A 21532-nucleotide genomic window follows, 5' to 3' on the forward strand; every position below is an offset into this window, starting at 1 on the left:
CTTGAGTTGTTGTTTCATTTGATATAATATTTATAATTGTAAGTTAATTATAATAGATACTACAAAGTTTCAAAACCCTAATATTAATTTTGAAACACCCTGCATTACTTCAAATTGTGTCATCCTATATTCATGTCTTGTATATACATATCATCAGGGCCGGCCCTAGGCAATTTGTCGCCCCGTGCAATGGCATAATTTGCCGCCTCCCCCTTTCTCCAAAAAGAACAAATCTTAAAAGTCATGATTTTAAGTATGCTACTCCAGCATGAACAACAAAGGAGAGGGTAAGTGCAGTTGCACTCAGAAAGGCTTAAATACTTACTAAAAATGCAATCCCGTTGCGTCCGTTTTTTTCTTTAAATATAATCTATTATGTTAGTGAACGATAAAGCAAACACACCAGCAGAGGAAAGATGGTAATCCTTTCTAGAATTCAATATCGAGCTTCAATCTCAATGTATCAGTTTGCAATTCCAGTGCAACTAGCTCTTTTTTTTTTCTTGATTTTTCTTCTACATCTGTTAAGATTTCTTTAAAAACTTGTTTCTATCTTCAATGATAAGGAACTTGTTTCTGACAAAAACAAGACTAGTTGTTATATCAAAACTGTGATAACTTACTAAATGGAACAGATATTCGCTACTATTCGAGACTTGAATTCTTGCATTTGACAACAATCAAATAATTTGTGCTCGGATTTATTCGACCATTTGCCTTAACATTGTCCGTGTGACCTTAAACTAATGCAACCTAAACATAATTTATGAATGTAGTATTCTAATAGGTCTGTTTCCAACAAGAAATATTTAATTTAAATAATATATTTATGATAGATTTTGCCGGACCCTCCAAACTTGCTGCTCCATGCAAATGCACGTGTTGCATATATGGTAGTGCCGGCTCTACATATCATATATATCTACTAGACAAATTATTTATATATGATGTTTAGAAAAATACTGTTAGGCAAATCAGTATTAGTTTTTACCTTTAGATAAGTTGTTTGAATTTTAAACTGTTCGTGACATTATTTTCGTACTTATTAGAGGCCTGCTTTCACGAAAAACCAAAATTCCATCTCTACTTTTATTTCTTAGTTAATATTGATGAAAACTGCTGAAACCCGAATTGTTAGTAGGTATGGTATTCATATAAATTGTAAAATACTTGTAGCATATCAGTATCTAGCGTTTAATTTATGTTGCATTTTACAGTGATTACACCTACATAAAAATATTTCATACTTAAATAGACGTAAGATGCATTACAAATGACTATTTGAAAAAAAAAACGAAATTTAGAAATAAATAAGAGGCAATTTTTTTTCTAAAAAACGTACATTTCTGAAAAAATACGAACGGTTTTTTTTTCTATTTACAACACTACTTATTTCATATACAACACTACTTCTTTCAAATGAGCTACCTGTTACCGCTTACACTTCACGGTTATCAACTTGTACACCTCTCCTGTAAACTCTAAAGTTTACAAGAAGTGCACAAAAGAAAAAAAAAACTGCACTCTACATTTTCTAAGAAGGCTGTTATTTACCTCCAAATTGGCCCACATTTCCATTGACTTTTTTTATGGTAGCTGGATCCATCATGCTTCTTTAGTTTATTTGTAGCCTCATTGACTTCTTTTATGGTAGATGGGTCCATCATGCTTCTTTAGTTTATTTGTAGCCTCCTTCCAATTCCGAAACCCAGATGTTCGAAAAGCAGCTTCCGCGTAACTCGATTGGTTCCAAAAACAAGGCATGGAAAACAAAAGCATGCATCCCTCGAAACACTATACTCCAACCAGTTGTAAAGAGTATACTTTTTTTATGTTCGTTTTCGTTTCCCGAAAGTTGTACATGGGAAATTTTGTAGCTTTGGTTGATTGGGAGAATTATTTCCTAAGTAATTCACATGAATGTTTTGCTGAGAGGTACTAGCAACTTCCTTATCAACAGTGTCCGAATGAATATTTTTCTCAGCAACAACATACACCCTATCAGTTTCGCTGCAGGTACTCTCCCAATTGCTTATCACTTGTTTCATGTGAAATAAAATATCTAGATTTTATAAATCTCCCTATATTTAACTTAATTTCAAAAACACATTAGGATCTAAATAGTTTACATATTCCATCCTCTGTTTTGCCAGAATCGTTGTTAAATATAACAAAAATAAGAAAGCAAATCTTCACTCAATATCGTCTCGTAAAACAAATTAAAATATAAGATACTACGTCGCAAAACTCAGTAATGGGGAAGAGGGATCCTCTTAGCCTTTGAGTCGAATATGATCTTTCAGTTTTGTCTTACAAGTAAAGCGTCTAAATGGATGAATCGAGTTGCGGGATGAGACATATTGCGCCTGATAGAGGATGTGAAAATACGTGTATGTGCAAAATTATAGCGGGTGAGCGCCATAAGAAACGGAGGGGGAGGGAGTCAAAGTTGGTTGGAGAAGGACTTTGTTATGCTATAGAAATACATCAAATAAACTGTTGAATCGTAAAAATAGTGAAAGATAGACAATGCAAACGGTGGTAGTTTCACATATTGGCAAAAGAAGAATGGGCAGAATAGATCAAGAACCTACGCCGCCATCTTTAAATCCGACATTTTGAAATATGTTATATTCTTTGAAATAGAAAGGTAATCATGTGATATATCAATTATTGCCAACATGTTCTAAAAAGTCAATTATAAACTTTAGTGATCGTTATCCGTACTTATTTGGAAAATTTAGGATCATCTTTATAGTTATTTACGAAAATTCAGGAGACGGATACTCGTATGCTGAAAATTTGGATTATCATAAAAACACATTCGACTGCAGCAGTCCACTTTCCATTCAGATATCACATGCTACACTCATCCCAAGTTTCTATTGCTTACGAAGGTGGACAAAGTCAGGTGAGTGAAAAATATAGCAAGTGGTGAGAAAATAGTGGTCTACGTACAGTACGTAATAATTGCATTCCAATCTATCAGATTTTATTGTGTTATGGTCTATATTAGTAAGTATATCATTTAACAAAATGTGGCTATATAAACTCCACAGTTTTCGACCAAAAGTGAAAAAAAAGAAAAGAAAAAGAAAGAAAGAAAGAAAAAGCGGAAGCGGTTCCTCCAGACCAGAACAATTCTCTTCGCACTGTATGAAGCAAATTGGAAGTAATGTCATAAATAACAATGTACTAATATACAACTTGAATATCAAATTTCACTGTTAGTTTTCTTTTCTTGTACGTATGTTTAACTTGTATTTGTTTTCGTGATAATCTAAACTTTCAACATACGACTATCATTCTCCTATATTTTCGTAAATAACTATAAAGATGATCCTAAATTTTCCAAATAAGTACAGATAACGATCACTAAAGTTCATAATTGACTTTTTAAGAACATGTTGGCCCTAATTGATATATCACATGACTACCTTTCCATTTCAAAAAATATCATATATTTCAAAATGTCGGATTTCAAAATAGCGGTGGAGGTTTCTGATCTACTTTTCCCATTTTTCTCTTGTCAATATGTGAAACTACCATTGTTTGAATTGTCTATCTTTCGTTTTTACGATTCAACAGTTTATTTGATATATTTCTATAACATAACATACCCCTTCTCCCACCAACTTTGAGCCCTCACCCTCCGTTTCTTATGGCGCTCAGCCGCTATAATTTTGCACATAAAAATATTTTCACATCCTCTATCAGGCGCACTATGTCTCATCCTGCATGTTAATTCATCCATTTGGACCCTTTACTTGTTAGTCGGTTATAAAAAGTTCATTCGCATAGATTTTTAGCCCTTGCTACTTGAAGTCGACTATAAGGCTGGAATCAGTATGGGCTGGAAGAGCCTAGCAATGTTAAAGATGACGACTCCCAGCCCCAAAGTTACTGATCTTATTATACTCACATTACTGTTCACTTAATGTTTAAGAAATAGCCTATAAATGGGTTTAAAAAAATAACCTTTTCATAGGAGTATGAATAATTTCAGTTTACTATGGATATTTTTTTTTCAGTTATTGTCGGATGAAAAACAATTTGTAACAATTTTAAATAAATATTTGGGGGGCGGTGCCCCCGTGCCCCTCCCTAGCTACATTCCTGTCCTTAAGAGGCTAAAGAAATTAAAATTGATGCATAAAATTAAATCAGTATTCTTGGTCATCTTCTGAGATTGTCTTTCTAAATTAAAAAGTAATTATCTTTATATCTGCTTGTCTATTCTTTAAAGTGAGTGTTTTGCGTATGTCAATATTTTCTCTAACCTTAGTAGAGTTATAGTGAAGTATATGGTATTTCTTTAAACGAAACGAAACACAGTTCGGACGTTAGTTTTTCTTCTGCTTGTACGTTTTATTTGCTTTTGTTCCTCAACATGTGTATAATTAGCAGTAAGTTGAATTATGTATAACTCTTTTCCTTCTCGAAGCTATTTGTTGAAAACCGATTGAATCAAAATACTCACACAAATATAGAGATGTAGAGAAAACATCTCGAAAGGAAATAATTGAGAAGTTCGAGCACTTTGATTTAGTATGTGCGTAGGAATAATTGGACTCTTTATCAATTGAGTATTGTGTGAATATTAAATATATTTTCTGTTTCCAACTTTCAGGAAAGGATTAAGAGATGTAAACAATGCTGAAGATTTTTGCATAAATGGTTCATCAAAGGAATATTCGTATCAAGAAACTGCAGGAGAAAAAAATAGAACTCAGAAGAACTCCGTGACTTTTAGGAGTAATGCAGAAAATTCTCCTAATCATTTAAATTCTACTTCAGTTTCTACTCACCCGCTTACTGATTGCATATCAGATATAAGCAATGAAGATATCGTTGTTAGAGAGAGATCTTATGAAAATGTTATATGTGTGGATAACACTTCCAAGCTTCAGTTTAATAACGATCTTAATTTACACATTTCTTTGCTGTCAGATAACATAAACCACTTTTACCAATGTGATTTTTGTGCACACACTTTCTCTCCCGAAGTTAAAATTAAAACATGTTTCATCCCGAAATCTTGTCAAATAAGACCTATTACAACCAAAGGAAAAAATATTAAAAATGCTTATGAACATAGTGTAAGTAACGAAGAGTCGAAATCAGGCAGAAATCTTAAGAAATCTCGAATTCGTGAACGTTTTAGATGTCTTAAATGTAATAAAAGTTTCTTAGAAAAACGTTATCTGCAAGTGCATATGCGTACTCACACAGGCGAGAAACCCTTCGTATGTGATGTATGTTCAATGGCCTTTCATCGCAGATCTCTTCTTAAATGCCATTTAAATACTCATTTTGGCCTAAAATCATTTTGCTGTACTATCTGCGTGAAGAGATTTTACAGAAATGCCGAATTGAACAGGCATATGAGGATAGCTCACAGTGTCAATATTATTAAAAAATTCGAGTGTGAAGATTGTGGAAAAACCTTTTCAACCTTAAAAACCTTACAGAAACATTTAAATGTTGGTCAGAATGATATGCCATCAGACGGTAATAACGTCGTAGCAGAAAGTATCAGTGTAAATACTGTTAATAATTCGTCATATGAGTGTACAAGCTGTGGAATGACTTTTCTTAAGAAATGTCGTTTCCGATTTCACTTGAAGTCACATTCATCGCAAAACACTTATAAGTGTACAGTTTGTGAGAAAAGTTTCGCGAAACCATATTATTTAAAGAAGCATTCGTTACTTCATACTAATAAACCAGCGTTGTATTGCGCGCTTTGCGATAAAGTATTTTTAACAAAACCCACTCTGATTATACATACCAGAATCCACACACAGGAGAAACCTTACGGATGCAAATTTTGTTCTCGGAAATTTTCGCAACATACTGATTGTGTAAAGCACGAAAGAATTCATACGGGAGTTAAACCCTATATATGTAAGATATGTCACAAATCATTCACTGACAAAGGTTCCCTGAAGAAGCATAGCTCTACCCACGATGAAGGAATATTACCAATGTATCCATGTAGTAAGTGCACAAAAATATTCAAACATAAGACATATTTGAGTAGACACATGAAGACAGTTCATATTCTGAGACGGAATACTCGTACTTACACTTGTGGTCAATGCAACAACAAATTTTCATCCTTGAAGATTCTAAAGCAACATGAAAAATTACACAAAATATCCAAGTCTTTTGAATGTAGTTATTGTGGACAATCCTATAAAACAAAAGAGGGACTCGAGTATCATTTGTTTTGCCACGATGGTATTAGAAATTTTGTTTGTGATGTGTGTGGGTCAAGATTTCCTCGAAAATTTGTATTGAAATGTCACATTCAGTCACATTCGAAAGAAAAATCATTTATTTGTGAAATGTGTGAGAAGGGATTTTCAACAAGAGCACTTCTGAATGTACATATGAATACACACAGAAATGATAAACCATTCGTATGCTCTCAATGTGGAAAGAATTTCACTACTAAAACTATTTTGCTTTCTCATTTACGAAGTCACACGCGGCCTTTTACATGTGAAATCTGTAATAGGAAATTTTCGCGTAAAATCATTCTTGCAAACCATATTAGAATTATTCATGGGAGAATATAATGTGAAAGCATTCAACGTGCACTTTACTTTTGATTAATAAACTCTACTAAAGATGATAAAGATGACATAAAACATATACTTATGAATGAATAGGATATGGATATCCAGCGTTAAAGTCACCATTACGCCTGAAAGTGTTAACGGATTGACTCCATTAACGAACTTGACCAAGGTGATGTCTCTAGGTATCTATTGCAAAAAACAGAAGTATTCACTTTCATTCGAAAGTTATTGATGGACGTAGTACTAACTTTGTAATATTATAAAGCCCACTATCATGATCCCAATAAATATTATGCTTGAATTTTGAGAGTTAGGCTAAAGTATCATTTAAAATTATACTATTCCTTTTTAGTTTAGTAGGAATTAGTCTGGATTCTATTCTTGGTGCTAGACTGAAGTCAACATACAGTGATGTGTGCAATTGGTTACCATCCAGTAGTGTGAGATCCATTATCATCCAGTAATTGTATATACATAAGCATGTAGAGAGGTAAGTTGGAGTATGGATGTAAAATTACTTCAACCTAACCTCACGCTCACGCCATCAATCCGACATCACGCACACTTGATTTCAACATCACACTAACTCAGGATTGATTGATTTAAATCAAAATAATTTAAATCGAATGACGGTTTTTAAATCCCTGATTTAAATTAAGTTTATTTTTTTTTTAAACAGAATAAAATGTAATATTTCTGATTATTCTGAGGCACTAATTGGTTGTAAATCTGAAGCTCGTATCTTAAAACCTACTACCTGGTGGTAGGATTTTAATAATGCAAGTTTGAACCAAATGTTTCACTTTTTAATATAATAGTTCATAGACCAAGAATTTTGGCAACGTACTTGATCCAATCATTCATGTTGTACGGAAGACTTAGAGAAAATTTGAACCCATTTTGCATTCAATACTCACAATTTTTACTTCAGAATTCTAGATATCGTCGTAATATACTGTATATAGCCTTTTTTTCCTAACTTGAGTGGCTATATTTATAGAAATGAAGTCAGTGTTGTCTTTTACATCATTACGGAAAAACGCCGAATCGTTTGAAATTAATTTTTAAAAATAGTACCGTCAGATGGGGTTCTTTCGGACGCTTTTTATGGTTTTTGTTACTATTCATTAATGGCGATTGAATTTTACATATTTTTCTCTTCATTCGAATAACCACATGTTTAAGGTGCATATTGTACATTAAAACCAGTATATAGTAGTTCATTGTGTTATTTTAAAAAATGCTAAATTGTGTCCGATGTTACCCCAGTAGGTGGGGTAATTTCGGACAGATATTTCATTCAAGGTTTTGTCTGAATTTATCACATATGAAGTTATTTCGGATTCGAAAATATGAAAAAGAAAATACTATTCACCACTTTTATTAAAGGTACATTTTTTTTTTGTTTCGGATTTTTTTTTTTTTTACTACTTTTAGCGTTTCGAAAACTTAGCTTACAAAATTTGACACAAGAACAAAATGGTATAATAAATGTCTATGTACTCTAATCTTTATGTTAACAGTTAGGTAACAACTTCAGCAAAAATGAAAACTCCTCGTTTTCCCTTTGGTGGTGGTAGAATATTGGCAATCTGGTCCTTTGTTAACATTGTATCTTGTCCTCATCCTCCATATTCGGAAACACAAACATTCTTCTACTTCCATTGTTCGATCGCAAAAATTTCACAGTCACGTCCAAGCTCGTATGTAAATAACTGCCAACATACTGTCTTGTCTGATGTTTCCACGTTCATAACTGTAGTTCATTACAACAAATCTATGTAGGTTGAACACAGGTCCAGAAATTCCAGAATCTTCATGTAGTTCTTCCTGTTCAATTTCTGTCTCATTTCCCACCGTCATATTCTTGCTGGTTTTGTACACTTGCTTCATTTTCGGCTTGTTTTCTGTCATCATCTCCATTACCAGTGAAGTGGGAACTAAGGAGAGATTTGCACGGAGGAACGTTCAGTTTGCGACGAGGGTGGTCCAAATTTTTATTGGGAAAAATAAATTTAGGAATTTCCTTGGACTCACCCCCTAAAATGGTTCCATATGGGACCAAATTAAGCCAGGAGAAAAATTGGATTCATTGAATAATTTTAAATGGTGCACCAAACAACCTAAAGTTTTGAATGCGTTTACAATAAATAGTATATGAGGAAAAGCTGGAATAAACTCTTGTAATTTAGAAACGGCTTAAAGAAATGGAAAGATATCTTGGATAATGGAACTAGAGGAAGAGACCAACCTAATCTTGTATAGCATTATCATGGCGGCCATCTTGAATTCAGGTCAAAATTTTTAAATAGGAAGAGGGTCATGTGGCATTTTTTTGAGGTAGAATTTCACCAGAAGCACAAATCTGGTATTATTTTCAAGTTACCTATATCCATGTAAGAGTTATTACGCGTGAAAAACAAAATGCTTCGATGTAATGTTATTTTATTGTAGTTATGGAACACAGATTTGTAAGAATTTTGGAAGTCTTTTACATAAACTGAAACAAACTCCTTGTTTCGCTTTGAACTACAAATAAGTTTTTCCATCAAGATGATTCATAGACCATTATGAGGAAAAAGAAAAGTTAAAAGTTGGAAGAAATTGAAATATCCTTTATTTATGTAGTAGGTTTTTGGTAAGTTATGAATCTTATTTGCCACATAGTTCACTTTTGTCGCATCTACGAAAAGATTGTCTGTGGGCCTTCATTATCTGCAAAAGAAACTGTTTCTGCTCCTCATTTTTTGTAAGAACGTTGTTGTAATCTTCTATTAGTTACACTCCCCTTTCTGCTGCACCGTTTGTTACGTGGATGAATTTAACTATTGTCTTTCTTTGAAGGTAGTCATTGTTATTTGACCATGAAATCGGATCACACTCAAGAAACCCTTTGGGTATTTTAAATTTATCGAAGAAAATTTGTGTGTTGTAACAAAATCACTAATTTTTCTTTTCACAAGAATTTTTATGGTCAAGCCTCTTTACTGCTCCACGGTTTCTCCTTACAGTTTTAATTTTTTCAACCATTCTTTGTTTTTCCATTATGATAACTCCATCATCAAAAAACCCTAATGCTACGTGTTCGTCCGTCAAGTACCAGAGTTGGCGTGAAAATTTAGGAAGAGCCACTTAAGATAATTCAGCATCTATTTGTCTATAACTGTACAAACCTTTCAAAAATTGCAGGTCTTGTAATAGTGAATGGGATGCTTGATCACATTTAAACCAAGCTTGAACATATAGTCGTATCAGAAAATTCATACTCTCCGAAGACCCGTTTCTATTTGCTTCGTTAAACGAAGTTGTTGGCAAAAGAGAAATATTTTTAAATAGTAGATTGCTTTTCCCATCCACCTTACATGGATGGTTTCATTCTTCAAGTGAATTGTTCCAGGCAAACGAAAGAAAACTCCTCAAGGAGGTATGCCACCCAAGAATATGATGGTCAGTTCTAAAAATTCAATGTAATCGTCTCTGTGGTGTCCTGCTTCTACAGGTTTGATAGCAGAATTCAACAATTCATTTCTTACATCGGAAATATTGTTCCTTACATCATCATCAATTCCCGGAATAAAGTTAGTGCAATCTATTTTAGGCCACTCATTCTGAAAACACTTCAAAAGGAGAACGTCCGGTCCAGATGCAAACGAAACACAACACATATCAAATACACATTTTAAAACTAATTCATAAATGTAGTGTCTACAAGGAAGGTATAGAAGGTTATTTTTGAGCTACTGCTCTAGTAGAATACAAGCACGTATCATTGACATTGTCATGACCCATATTGCAGGGAGTAGTGTCACAATAAACTGCCTGCACGAAGTTTACCAAGTTTTAATCTTTAAGCGAATGTACTATAGTAGAAGCAACATGTTCTTCTCTTGATGATGACAAAATGGGAACACCAGTTAGCCTCTCATGACCATCTCCTGTAATAATTGATAACCTGTTGGCAGTCTCTCTGCCAGTCAAATTCGGCAGTAGTTTTCCGTTCCAATACACAACTAACGCACTTGATGCACTCTGAAATTGTTTTCTGTGGTTCTGTGCAACTTCGCTACGAATTTTCTCTCAGGATCGGTGAATAGAAGACCGATTTATTACTAGTTCTTCTACATTATGGCCTAATGTTTCTGCCGTCGCTGCCAGAATATGTATTGCAGCTCTATCAGTGACCTTTTATTGATCAAGAGCAAAAAAGTAATACAATTAGTCTTTGAGTAATAAAATTAGTTTTTCCCCTTTTACATTTCTTGGAGGGTTCGGGCACGCACGCACCCATATTTACCTTTTCTCTCACATTCTCAACTGGGTTTTCCTCTTCATTACTTGAACTGCTCAATGTCTTTTGGTGTATAAAGTTCAAACAAATCATTTTCAGAAGTGCTTTTCTTCCGCGTTCCTCTTCCTTTTGAAGCCATGCTCCCTTTCGTTCTTTTCGCGCCAAACTCATGTCTTTACTTTTAGTCGTGTAAGGATTATTACGTTTGAAAAGGAGAAATCCTTTCACATGTAATAATTCTTACACGACTAAAGCTATTTTTAAAATAGTGCCAGATTTGTGCTTCTGGTAAAACGCTACCTCAAAACAATATCCCAAATGACCCTCTTTCTATTTGAAAATTTTGACCTGAATCCAAGATGGCGGATTTGAAGATGCCCGCTATGACAGTACTATACAAAATTAAATATGTTTCTTCCTCTATTTCTATTATCCAGGGTAACTTTGCATTCTCTTTAGCCGTTTTTAAATTAGTTTATTCCAGATTTTTCCCATATATTATGTGCTGTAATCGGATTCAAAATTTTAGGTCACTTGGGGGCACCATTTAATATTATTCAATAAAGCTAATTTTTCTCCTGGCTTAATTTAGTCCCATATGGAACCATTTTAGGGTGTGAGTCGAAAGAAATTCGGAAATAAAAAATTATGGATATATATATATATATATATATATATATATATATATATATATATATATATATATATATATAATACACACACACACACACGTGGCATTGTCCGAAGTTGCAACTGCGTATTCCACATTATGGAGAAACTGTGTGCTCTGTGATACCTAGAGCACTGAATGCATCTAACTCTTCACGTTCACTTTTAGAGTAAACACGGCAAATGCGGAACAACAATCACGAACACTGTAATTCGTTTGTTCGGCTCGCTGATAAAGAAGTTACCGCATAAATTATAAAAGCCGACAATAGAAACTGCTCTAAATATGGGTTGTTTTTCAATAACAATGGAAATGCGCGAAAGGCGGTGAGATCACTTATTTTATATTCAAACAATGCAAGTGTAGTAAATTGAACTTCAAAAACTAAGGAATACGAGCACACACACACAAATGTCCGAAATTACCACTAGCGTCCGAAATGTACCCATTTGACGGTACCTTCCTAAAAATTGGAGTTCATCGTGCCACCTTAAAATCCTCTTCTCAAGTGAGAGAGATTGCAGTCTGTATATAAACTCCCCATTTCAAAAAAATGGACTGTCTCATTTTCAAAAAATTCACTTGCCAGGGAAGGAAATTTCTATAATTCTTTCTCTCCACATTCAAATGAACGTTGTCTGTGTCGTCATCATGGGAAAATGGCTGAACAATTTGAAATAAACTTTAAACATAGCACTTGGCTCGAACCGAGATTTCATCATATTTCAATGAAAGTGATATGAAATATGTATCCTGAGGAGGAAAGGTTAAACATGTATGTCAAAAATAGAGTATCTCACGAGCTTGTTCATGTTAGGGAGGTGAAACTTGGTGTATATGAACTCCTTATTAAAATTGAGTTCCTTAGGAGAATAGTGTGGAAATATCCCAACATTTTCGGAAATTTTGCTTCTAAGTGGCGATGGGAGACAACTATATTTTTCTCAGTATATGGAAGTGGCATCGCCGTCATTACTAGGAGACACAGCTGAACTGTTTGAAATGTTTTATTTTAGAGTTACTAGTAGTGTTGAAGTTCAAAAATTTTTACACGGTATCAACTTACATCCACAGTTGGAGCAAAGGGCATATATGAGAAAGAGAAGGCGTTTTTTTTAAATGAACGATTTAAAACATGTTTTAGATGTAGTACACAGAAGGAGTTCTCTCGTGGCCAAGCAGTTACCATATGCGTCTTTGACGCGGGAGACCCGGATTCGATTCCCAGTGGGAGCTCATGTGGTTGATTCGGCATTAAGCTATATATCTGATATCTTCACGTTTGATATAGCTTGTTTGCTGAAGGGACGATAAAATCAAATTAAATGTAGTATACAGAGTGAACCAACCTACTACGAGAAGAAACCGCGCCCGATGCACCAGATGAAATTAAGAAAATTGTGCCCAAATGTAACTCCTTTATAGATAATTAAAACGGAATGTTTTCTGTTTATAGGTTCTGAATGTTCAAATGTTTGCGTAATATTGAAAACGTCCACACCTTATTTTAAAGTAATTCAAACAAGGTTGGTGGTCTTCAGCAGAGAACAAGGCTTTAAGCAATTCGTATATCACAGCCATCGACTTCTTGTACAGAACAAAAATGTACCGTTTTGCGTCGATCCAACCCTTCATTCTAAAATTACCAGTTTTGTGTTTTGGTTCATTTATGTATAATTACATCCAAATAGTAGTAACTACTAACAACAATAACAATGAAAACCTTCAACAAAATAGATGTACCAGAAACCTTGATAAATAGTCTTCTTCGGAAAGTACTTGCATTCGTTTTCTTGAAGAAGAAGAAAAAAACTCTCGAAAGTGCATCTTTCGATACATCGAAATAGGGTAATTTGCCCAAGTGTCTATTTCCTCAAGTCTCAAATGATCATCAATCGAAACAGAAGGGACACCTGCTGCGTCCTTAGCAAATATCAGAAAGGGAATGGGTGATATTTCGCTCCAGGCTATTATGAAATTTCTCCGATAGACAGGGTTGCAGTGTGTCAGATAACATTGTGTTGTTTTTACAAATATGGTAAACTAAGCATAGTTGTTTCAGTGTTTAAAAACAGGGATATGAGTGAAATAATAACATAGTTTTCCTACTGACATACAGGTTACTAATATACAATACATTACGAATCTATTCATAATTCAATTTGGCCCTAAATGATACATAATCACTTTTTGCAATGACTGATTCAATTCTACAATGCAGTATTAAATTAGCCACGTAGCATATCTGAACATTGAAATAATAAATAATATGGATAATTTTTAAGTACGTTAAGTACTATTTGTATTATTTTTCAATTTAGATTTATTAATTGTAACTAACATTCTTTCTTGTAACTTCAGTAAAGTTCATACTTACGCTTCGTGCTTGCATGTCACTAGCGTCCAATCTAGACAAATCAAAAGTTGCAGGTTAACAATAAAAGAATTTGGTATCATTTTTCGAAATAATTAAGCTTATTTCAAATACTACTTCCAGACTGAAACAATACATGGATCCAACATGTTCTGTAAACCCCTTCCTTATATGTCTTTTATCTGCATTTCTTTCTTGCTTCTCGGTTGAAATTCATTTTGTAGCAGTATATCAGGGGGGGTTGATGGTGGTTGTAAATTACATTGAACTTTCATGTACTACTTAAATAGAGTGGATTTCAGACTTAAATTTTGGAAAAGTGGTATGTGGAGGCAGTGTTGCCACAGTCCTAGCTCTGGAGTGGGCTGAAAAATAGTACCAAATTGAAACAAAAAGGGCTGAATTCATTATTTTACCGTATACCAGTGTAATACATGGCTCTATATCACGAAACTAAATGAGGTAAAATTCTAGAACACTCTCCCCCCCCCTCTTCCACGAGTCCAAATCAAGAAAGTGCTCTCTTTAAAAATTACTTTTTAAAAAACGTCCAGTTAGGAGGACTCCGAACAATCGTGGAAGTAGATGAAACTCTTCTTGCACGTAGGAAGTATAACAGAGGCCGCAAATTAAAAGGGGAAAACTTATCTTCGGTATGTCTTGTAAGGAAACCAAACGCGCCTCTATTTCAAAGTGACCAATAAACCAACACTGTATTATGCTCATATATGAAAAAATATACGAATGAAAACTAGGAACAAATCAATCATCTCCGAGTTCGTATGTAAACAAGACGTTATAATAAAATATTAAAATATTAATTATTGCACCTTATTCTCGCTTATTTCACAACCGAAGGAATATAATAGACTGTAAGAAGAATATAAGGTAAGTAAACTGACATTTTTAAGAGTCCAACTTACGGTATGAGAAAAGTGAGATGTATGAAAAGTCTTATTGACACTTTTGAAAATGTGAAAGTAGCCTATTTGTTAAATGGTGCTGAATTGGGTAGAATTGTAACAACTTTTTCACAAAAGGGGCTGAAAATGTCAGCGTGGTACCAACGGGCCGATGAATGACAGAAAGGGCTGAATTTGGTACAATTGTACCAAGTGTGGCAACATTGTGTGGAGGACAGTTAATTTATAGGCATTACATTACATCACTTCCAAATGCTTAGAAAATTTTTAACAGGCTACAGCAGCGTTTCCCAACCTTTTTCAACTTGCGGCACACTACAGGTGTAACTTGAATTCTCGCGGCACACCCATATATATATATATATATATATATAATTACCGTGGTATTTTAATGTGATTACTAATTTCCTTCTTACAGAGAAGAAAGCTCGATCACTGATTTTCCCCCGTGCTAAATCATTATACTTATTTTTCATTCTAATTTTAAAATAGAAAACAATAGCAATGAAATATAGGACTCGGGTTTTTAAAAATCCACTTTCTCTTTCGAAAACTGCATCTAACCTCTAACTAAAAGAGAAGATCACTAAATAACGAACAAATAAACAAATCTCCTATACTTTTAAAACACAAATGTAGGTAATTTGTATGCATGCTTGGTTTGTTGAATTTATTGAATGATATGTTAAAATTTCAAGTTACGAAATAGTCTGCAACAATAAAGAAGTAATAATGGTCATGACAATGATAAATACGTTTTTCAACATTAAAAATGTACAGAAAAGTAACACAGTATGAAATTTAAAATTGTAGATTTATAGTAGAGGTTCATAGTAATGTGAAATATAAATATACATTTTCCCCTGTCTTGCAATTTGGTTCGTATAGAATTAATAATTTGTTTCGATTTTTTCGCGGCACACCAGCGGCCCATTCGCGGCACACCAGTGTGCCGCGGCACACCGGTTGGGAAACGCTGGGCTACAGTATATACTTGTCCAAGGAAACGAGAGAAAGGGATATTTTAACCGAACCGAGAAGGAAATGTAGAGACGATTACTTCAAGCACCATACTATAACTGCATTGGACAGGAAACCTGGATGAGATCCTCGATTGTATTTTATACATTTCCGAAGTTTTCTAGAGTGGTGTATTGTATTGCATAGTGTAAAGTAAGTGCACCAGTAGCTGACACTTTTATCTTAAATTGAACACAATAAGGTTATTTGTGATCATTAACAGATTTCTCAGCGCACACACTTTTCTTGATGGTTTAGCAACATTTTGCTTAGTCGTGGTTAATTTGCGTGCCAACTGATAGAAGTATGACAAAGTTGAATTACGTGCTGTGAAGAAATATGCAAAAATGAGAAGAATTCTTAAGAAATACGGTAAGCCTACTTAACTTGTTACTCTTATGTTAATTTATGATTTTTTTTTTTTTCTAGTTCAGTAGCATGTTGAATATGTATTCTGTTGGTGAAACAGTGTAGTGAATTGCGGGAGGAAAATTTTGTTCAATGTCAAATTCTAAAGCTTCAGGAGGGGGGGTGTGTGTCAGGTATTGGTGTCCTTTTGTGTAGCGTTATTCCAGTAGCTGACACTGCATGTCAGGCATTGGTAAACAGCATAACGGCATTAATTTATGAATTTCATACATAATTTACACGAAAAAGTAACACTTGTTTTCTGGTATCAATTTCACTAAATTTGGATGTCTCGGTCCAAAAGCTGACAGGGGTTGTCACTTATTAGAGCAGCAAAATACTGTTTTGTACCAAGACCTGACATAAATATTTTCAATGGATTTGAGCAACGCAATGATGTAAACATCATTTTACAGAAAAAAAATGTGGTTGTTCTGAAACAGATTTAAGACAAAATAAAAATTCGTGATCTGCTTCTTTTTAACTTTTCATTGATTAGAACACAGATAGATAATGGCATTTTCTCCTGTAGTTGGAAACTAGATGAGTCGAGGTGTGTGAACAGCCGAGAGTGTGGTATTTTATCCAGGCACCTTAAGATCCATCCAGAATTCTTAACGCAGACGAGACTGCATCCTTTTTGTTTCCGAAAGGAAATAAGATGTTAGTTCGTAAGGAAGAAAAAACTATATATACATATGCAAGCAATGATGAAAAAGAATGTATGACAGTGCTGATTACAACTAGTGCATGTATTTTGGCTCCCCCGATGGTTGTATAGAGTTGCAAACGAATACCAGATTCTGTAGCTAATTCAATGCCTAAGAATTGGGGTATTGGTAGATCTGAGGAGGTTGGATGACAGTAGAGACATTTTATGAATATATGACTAATGTGTTTCAACCATGGCTTGAAAAGTCAAATATCGAAACTCTTGTGTTGGTTTTCCTTGATGGTCATGCATAGCATCTCACTGAACCTCTAAGCACTTTTTGTAGTAACAATGGTATTGTGCTTGTAGCTTTGTATCCGAATTCTACTCATGTTCTTCAACCGATGGATGTTTCAGTTTTCCATCCACTCAAGAGCGCTTGGAAATGTGGTGTGCATCAGTGGAGAATCAAACATAAAAGCTAAGAAATGAAGACTTTGCACCTCTTTTGGAAAAATACAGTGAAAATGTCAATAACTCCTACTGCAATACAAGATGAATTCAGAGCATGTGGTCTCTACGCATTTAACGCTGATAATGTAGACTATCAAAAGTTCAGGAAAGGAGGAACAACTTGAGAGATATCTTCCGGAAGTCTCTCCAATGAAACTCATCACGGCCAAATAAATTAATTCTTGTATTTCCTAAAACAAAGAATTTGTACTGAGAAAGTTAAAAAAATCTCCGATTGTGATGGCACGCTTTTACGCAACATAGAAGATAAAAATCTTTTCCTCCTATGGATGTAAAGAAGTGTAGCAGACATGTTCCTGCACCCAGAATAGACGACAAACAAGTTACGGATGAAATATCTACTCAACAAAATACGAATAACACTCTAATATATCAATTTCAAGCACTTCGGAAATTACAGGAACACACGTTTCTACGCAAGAACAAGTTGCAGAAGTAACTAAAACTTCTACTCATCAAAATAGAAGTGAAACTTTTTCAGTTCCAAGGACTTCGAAAACTACAGAAACTGACGTTCCTAACTATGAACAGGGAGCAAAGAAAACTACTGATACTATTAACTCCCTCGCCATTTAAAAGATCTTTATTTTGGCCGCACCATACAATCACGCCTACCTTAAAGAGTAGGAGAGGGAAAATAGCTTCAGTCGCAACATCGGCAGAGTGGAAGAAATATAATATAAGTGAATATTTTCCAGGAAAGATTTTGAAGACTAAGCAAAACGAAGCTTTCGTCAAAGTTACGCTAAAGACTAGATATGGCTGGTGTTGGCCGAAAGTTGAAGACAAGCTATTGTATGCATATGAAGACATATTGGGAAAAAAAAAAAAATCAATTCACCTAAAATGATTTGATTCCAAGTTGGGGGCATATCTGATAGAAGAAATTGAGAATTATCGCGTTAACAAAAGGCAAGAAATGTCTTGAAATTTTAAATGGATATATTTGAATAAGTACTAAACAAAAAGCATATTCTACCTATTATAAATCTGTTACTTCTGTTTAACCTATATTTTAAAAGAATACGTGATGTTATTCTTGTTAATAAATGATTTCATTTTACTGTCAGCTTTTGGCACATTACAATGTCAGGTATTGGGTCATTGGTATTTTCTGTGTGTCAGCAACTGGTACAAGTGGGCTATGTTCCATATAAATTTCGGTAATTCATATATGTTTATCTGAAGGTCTTATATCAATTGAAAACCATTCCTTAAACTTAAACCTTTTAGCTACTAAAAGCATAATTTTCCTATGTTGTTTTATTTACAAACCAAAGCATTACATTTAGAAATGCATCCTTAAAGTGTCAGCTATTGGTGCACTTACCTTACCTCGAGAACTTTTGAAAGGGGGAGGTAAGATAAAATTCCCATTTTTAAATATTTTATTATTTTTAAGTAAAGAAGGAAAATCAAGTGTACTTATTTTAGTTAAATAAACAAATAATGTGGAGAGGGAATATCGGGATTTGGTATTTGGAAACTGAATATTAAGGAGTGAAGGAATCATATGAAGAGTATGCGGGAAGAACGACGAAAGTCAATTTTCCCATATACAACAGTTAAAAAAGAAAAGAAAAAACTGGTATCTCAGAAATGTAAAAATATGACTTTCATCGTTCGTCCCACTACTCTTCATATTTATGTGGAGAGGGGGAGTGTCAGGAAAAGAACATGCACTACGAAACGCAATAGGAAGATATTATTATTATCATAGTTATTACATATTCCCTCCCATCGAATATTTCTGCCTAAGCGTATGTGGTATATATATATATATATATATATATATATATATATATATATATATATTCAAATTTAACTTCTTTCAATTACGCTCAAAGGCTATGGGAGATATTGATGAATGAAAGAAGTTAATGATAATGCAAGAATCGATGACATTAACAATATTCCCAAGAGAGACCATCCCCACGAGGTTTGTTTACCACAAAATATAACTTGCACTTGCCGGGATTAAACAGCTCTCATCAGAAGTGAGCTACTGTATGTACCAAAAGTCTTGCTTGAAAACAAGATTTGGGGGTATCTGATTTAGAAAAGATGTACCTTGTTATTGGATTTTTTCTTTCTTTTTTGTTTCTGTATTGCCTAGAAATCTACAGGTAGGTTTTAGGGCGCAACCTTGAAATGTACCGTAATGATACTGGTAAGAATGAAGAAAGAAAGAAAAAAAACACGAAAATTGAATAAAAGTTAGTCTACATACCAAGTTATCATGGTTTAATCAAAAACAACTCTTGTCTCATCTATTACTTTCGGAAGGCGAGAATTGTAATTTTTCGAAGGCGTTGCATCCATGGTAAACTGGGAATCTCAGTGAAGCCAAGGTATGAAATTATTAGAACTGAACATTTTAAAGTTTTAAATTTCACTGGTAGCAAAGGAAATTGTTTCTCATAATATAGAACATCTCGTCACGTTCTGGCAGAATTTATTAGACAAATCAATGCTTGCAGCATCGAATATTGTATGCTCGCACTTCCTTTCGTTTCTTTGTGAGCTAGTGGAGTATACCCAACGAATATTGTCCAAATTTCAGGTTTATTTTTATCTGAAGAAGTATAATCTAGGCGATGATGAGCGAATCACTTCCACTCTTTTATATAATAGCACTATACAGATTATAATATTAGTGTTACCCATCATAATATAGAGGGAGAATTTTCGAGATGACACCGAAATCTTCCAAAAAACACATTTTAAAGACAACACTTTCACGCCTCCTTTTCAAGACGAAACAACCTTAAATTTCGTCTCTTGTCTAACACTATTATTAATCTTTGTTATACTCTACGCATAGAACACTTTGTTTCAAACGATGGAAATTTAATATAATTTCCTTCAATGCAGCTCATTTCAATGATACTGACATAACCAAAGAAATTAAGGTGATTTATTGAAGAATTCATACATACGGCTTAAAAGGACAGTTTGTTTTAAATAAATATCGTCTATAATTAATTATTCTATTTTTCTTAAGTCTTTTAAGCAATGAAATAAATCCAGTTTGTACCTTAAATTGCTCAGATACAGTGTTTTACCTTCGTAAATGGAAAATATGATACTGAGAATGTGATAACTGCTAGGATTGAGTCCTAAATTGCAAGTCATGTGGTTCGGATTCCACGTTAATCAGTAGGTCCACGTCTCACATAGCCTCGCTGCTGAAAGGGACGTTAAACTGAAATTCAACTCAACTCCTAAATTGCAAGCGCATGCACATACTTCAGGAATATTCAGATCTTCTTTGACATAAATGATTCATGAAAAGCATTCAATATTATTAATAAAAATCATAGTAACATTTTTATCTAACTTGTGGCAACCTTGCGTATATTTTATCATATATGAAAATCTCAACCCTTCGTTTTGGCCATTTGTCAAGATTTTCGTGCCTGTCATGGATTTCCAGTGATCAATAGCAAGATAAGGTAGCTGAGCAAATGTCCAACATTTTAACGGTTGGGCAAAACATACTTGAGCATCTGACCTGATCCCTGATACATCATCATACATCTCACAGAATACTTTTTAATATATTAAATATTACTAATACTAACGCAAAACAAAAATTTGCACAAAATAGTTTGAAAATCCATCATTTTAGTTTTGACAACTAAGGAAAATATTTGCACAGAACGATAAAATAAAGCTTTTTCATGACTGTATAAAAATGTGCATCAACGATACATCGGCTTTTGATACGTGTGTGAATTTGCCACAACCCTCCCCCACTCTCAAATTTCGATTGAAAACCTAACTCGTTTGATTTTCGTTTATTATTGATTGTTTTAAAGAAAAATGGTGTTTGGAAAAATATAAATACAGTATATTGTAATGTCTCACGTGATGTAGTGAATAAACAATTCTACACGCCATTGTTTACAAACACCACCACGTGGTTTGGCAAGAGGATTTCACACCAGATGGATCTACAATCACCTGCAGACGACAGGCTTCTGGCCCCTCCCACGGAGCAGCAGCGCCACCTCTACCCAAGGAACCCTATAAATTGGCTGGACAACGGCAATTCTGTACCAGTTTTCTGGTGA

General features: G+C 34.1%; 1 protein-coding gene across 6 annotated transcripts in view; it reads left to right on the plus strand.

Moving 5' to 3' along the window:
• Positions 1 to 21532, plus strand: part of LOC145686263 (mannan endo-1,4-beta-mannosidase-like) — a 506707-nt gene that overhangs the window by 70125 nt on the left and 415050 nt on the right. For 3 of the 6 annotated variants that reach the window (XM_081759384.1, XM_081759385.1, XM_081759383.1), the window contains exon 3: positions 4631 to 7253. The exons of the other annotated variants lie outside the window; for them this stretch is intronic. In XM_081759384.1, coding sequence (XP_081615510.1) covers positions 4631 to 6584 — 1954 coding nt within the window. In that variant the 3' untranslated portion in view covers positions 6585 to 7253. Of the gene's footprint in view, positions 1 to 4630; positions 7254 to 21532 lie in introns of those variants that run through there. 6 annotated transcript variants of the gene reach the window in all.

The sequence above is a fragment of the Thermobia domestica genome, chromosome 5 (genome assembly GCF_964235325.1).
Source record: "Thermobia domestica chromosome 5, izTheDome1.hap1.1, whole genome shotgun sequence".
NCBI classification, from domain to species: Eukaryota; Metazoa; Arthropoda; class Insecta; order Zygentoma; family Lepismatidae; genus Thermobia; species Thermobia domestica.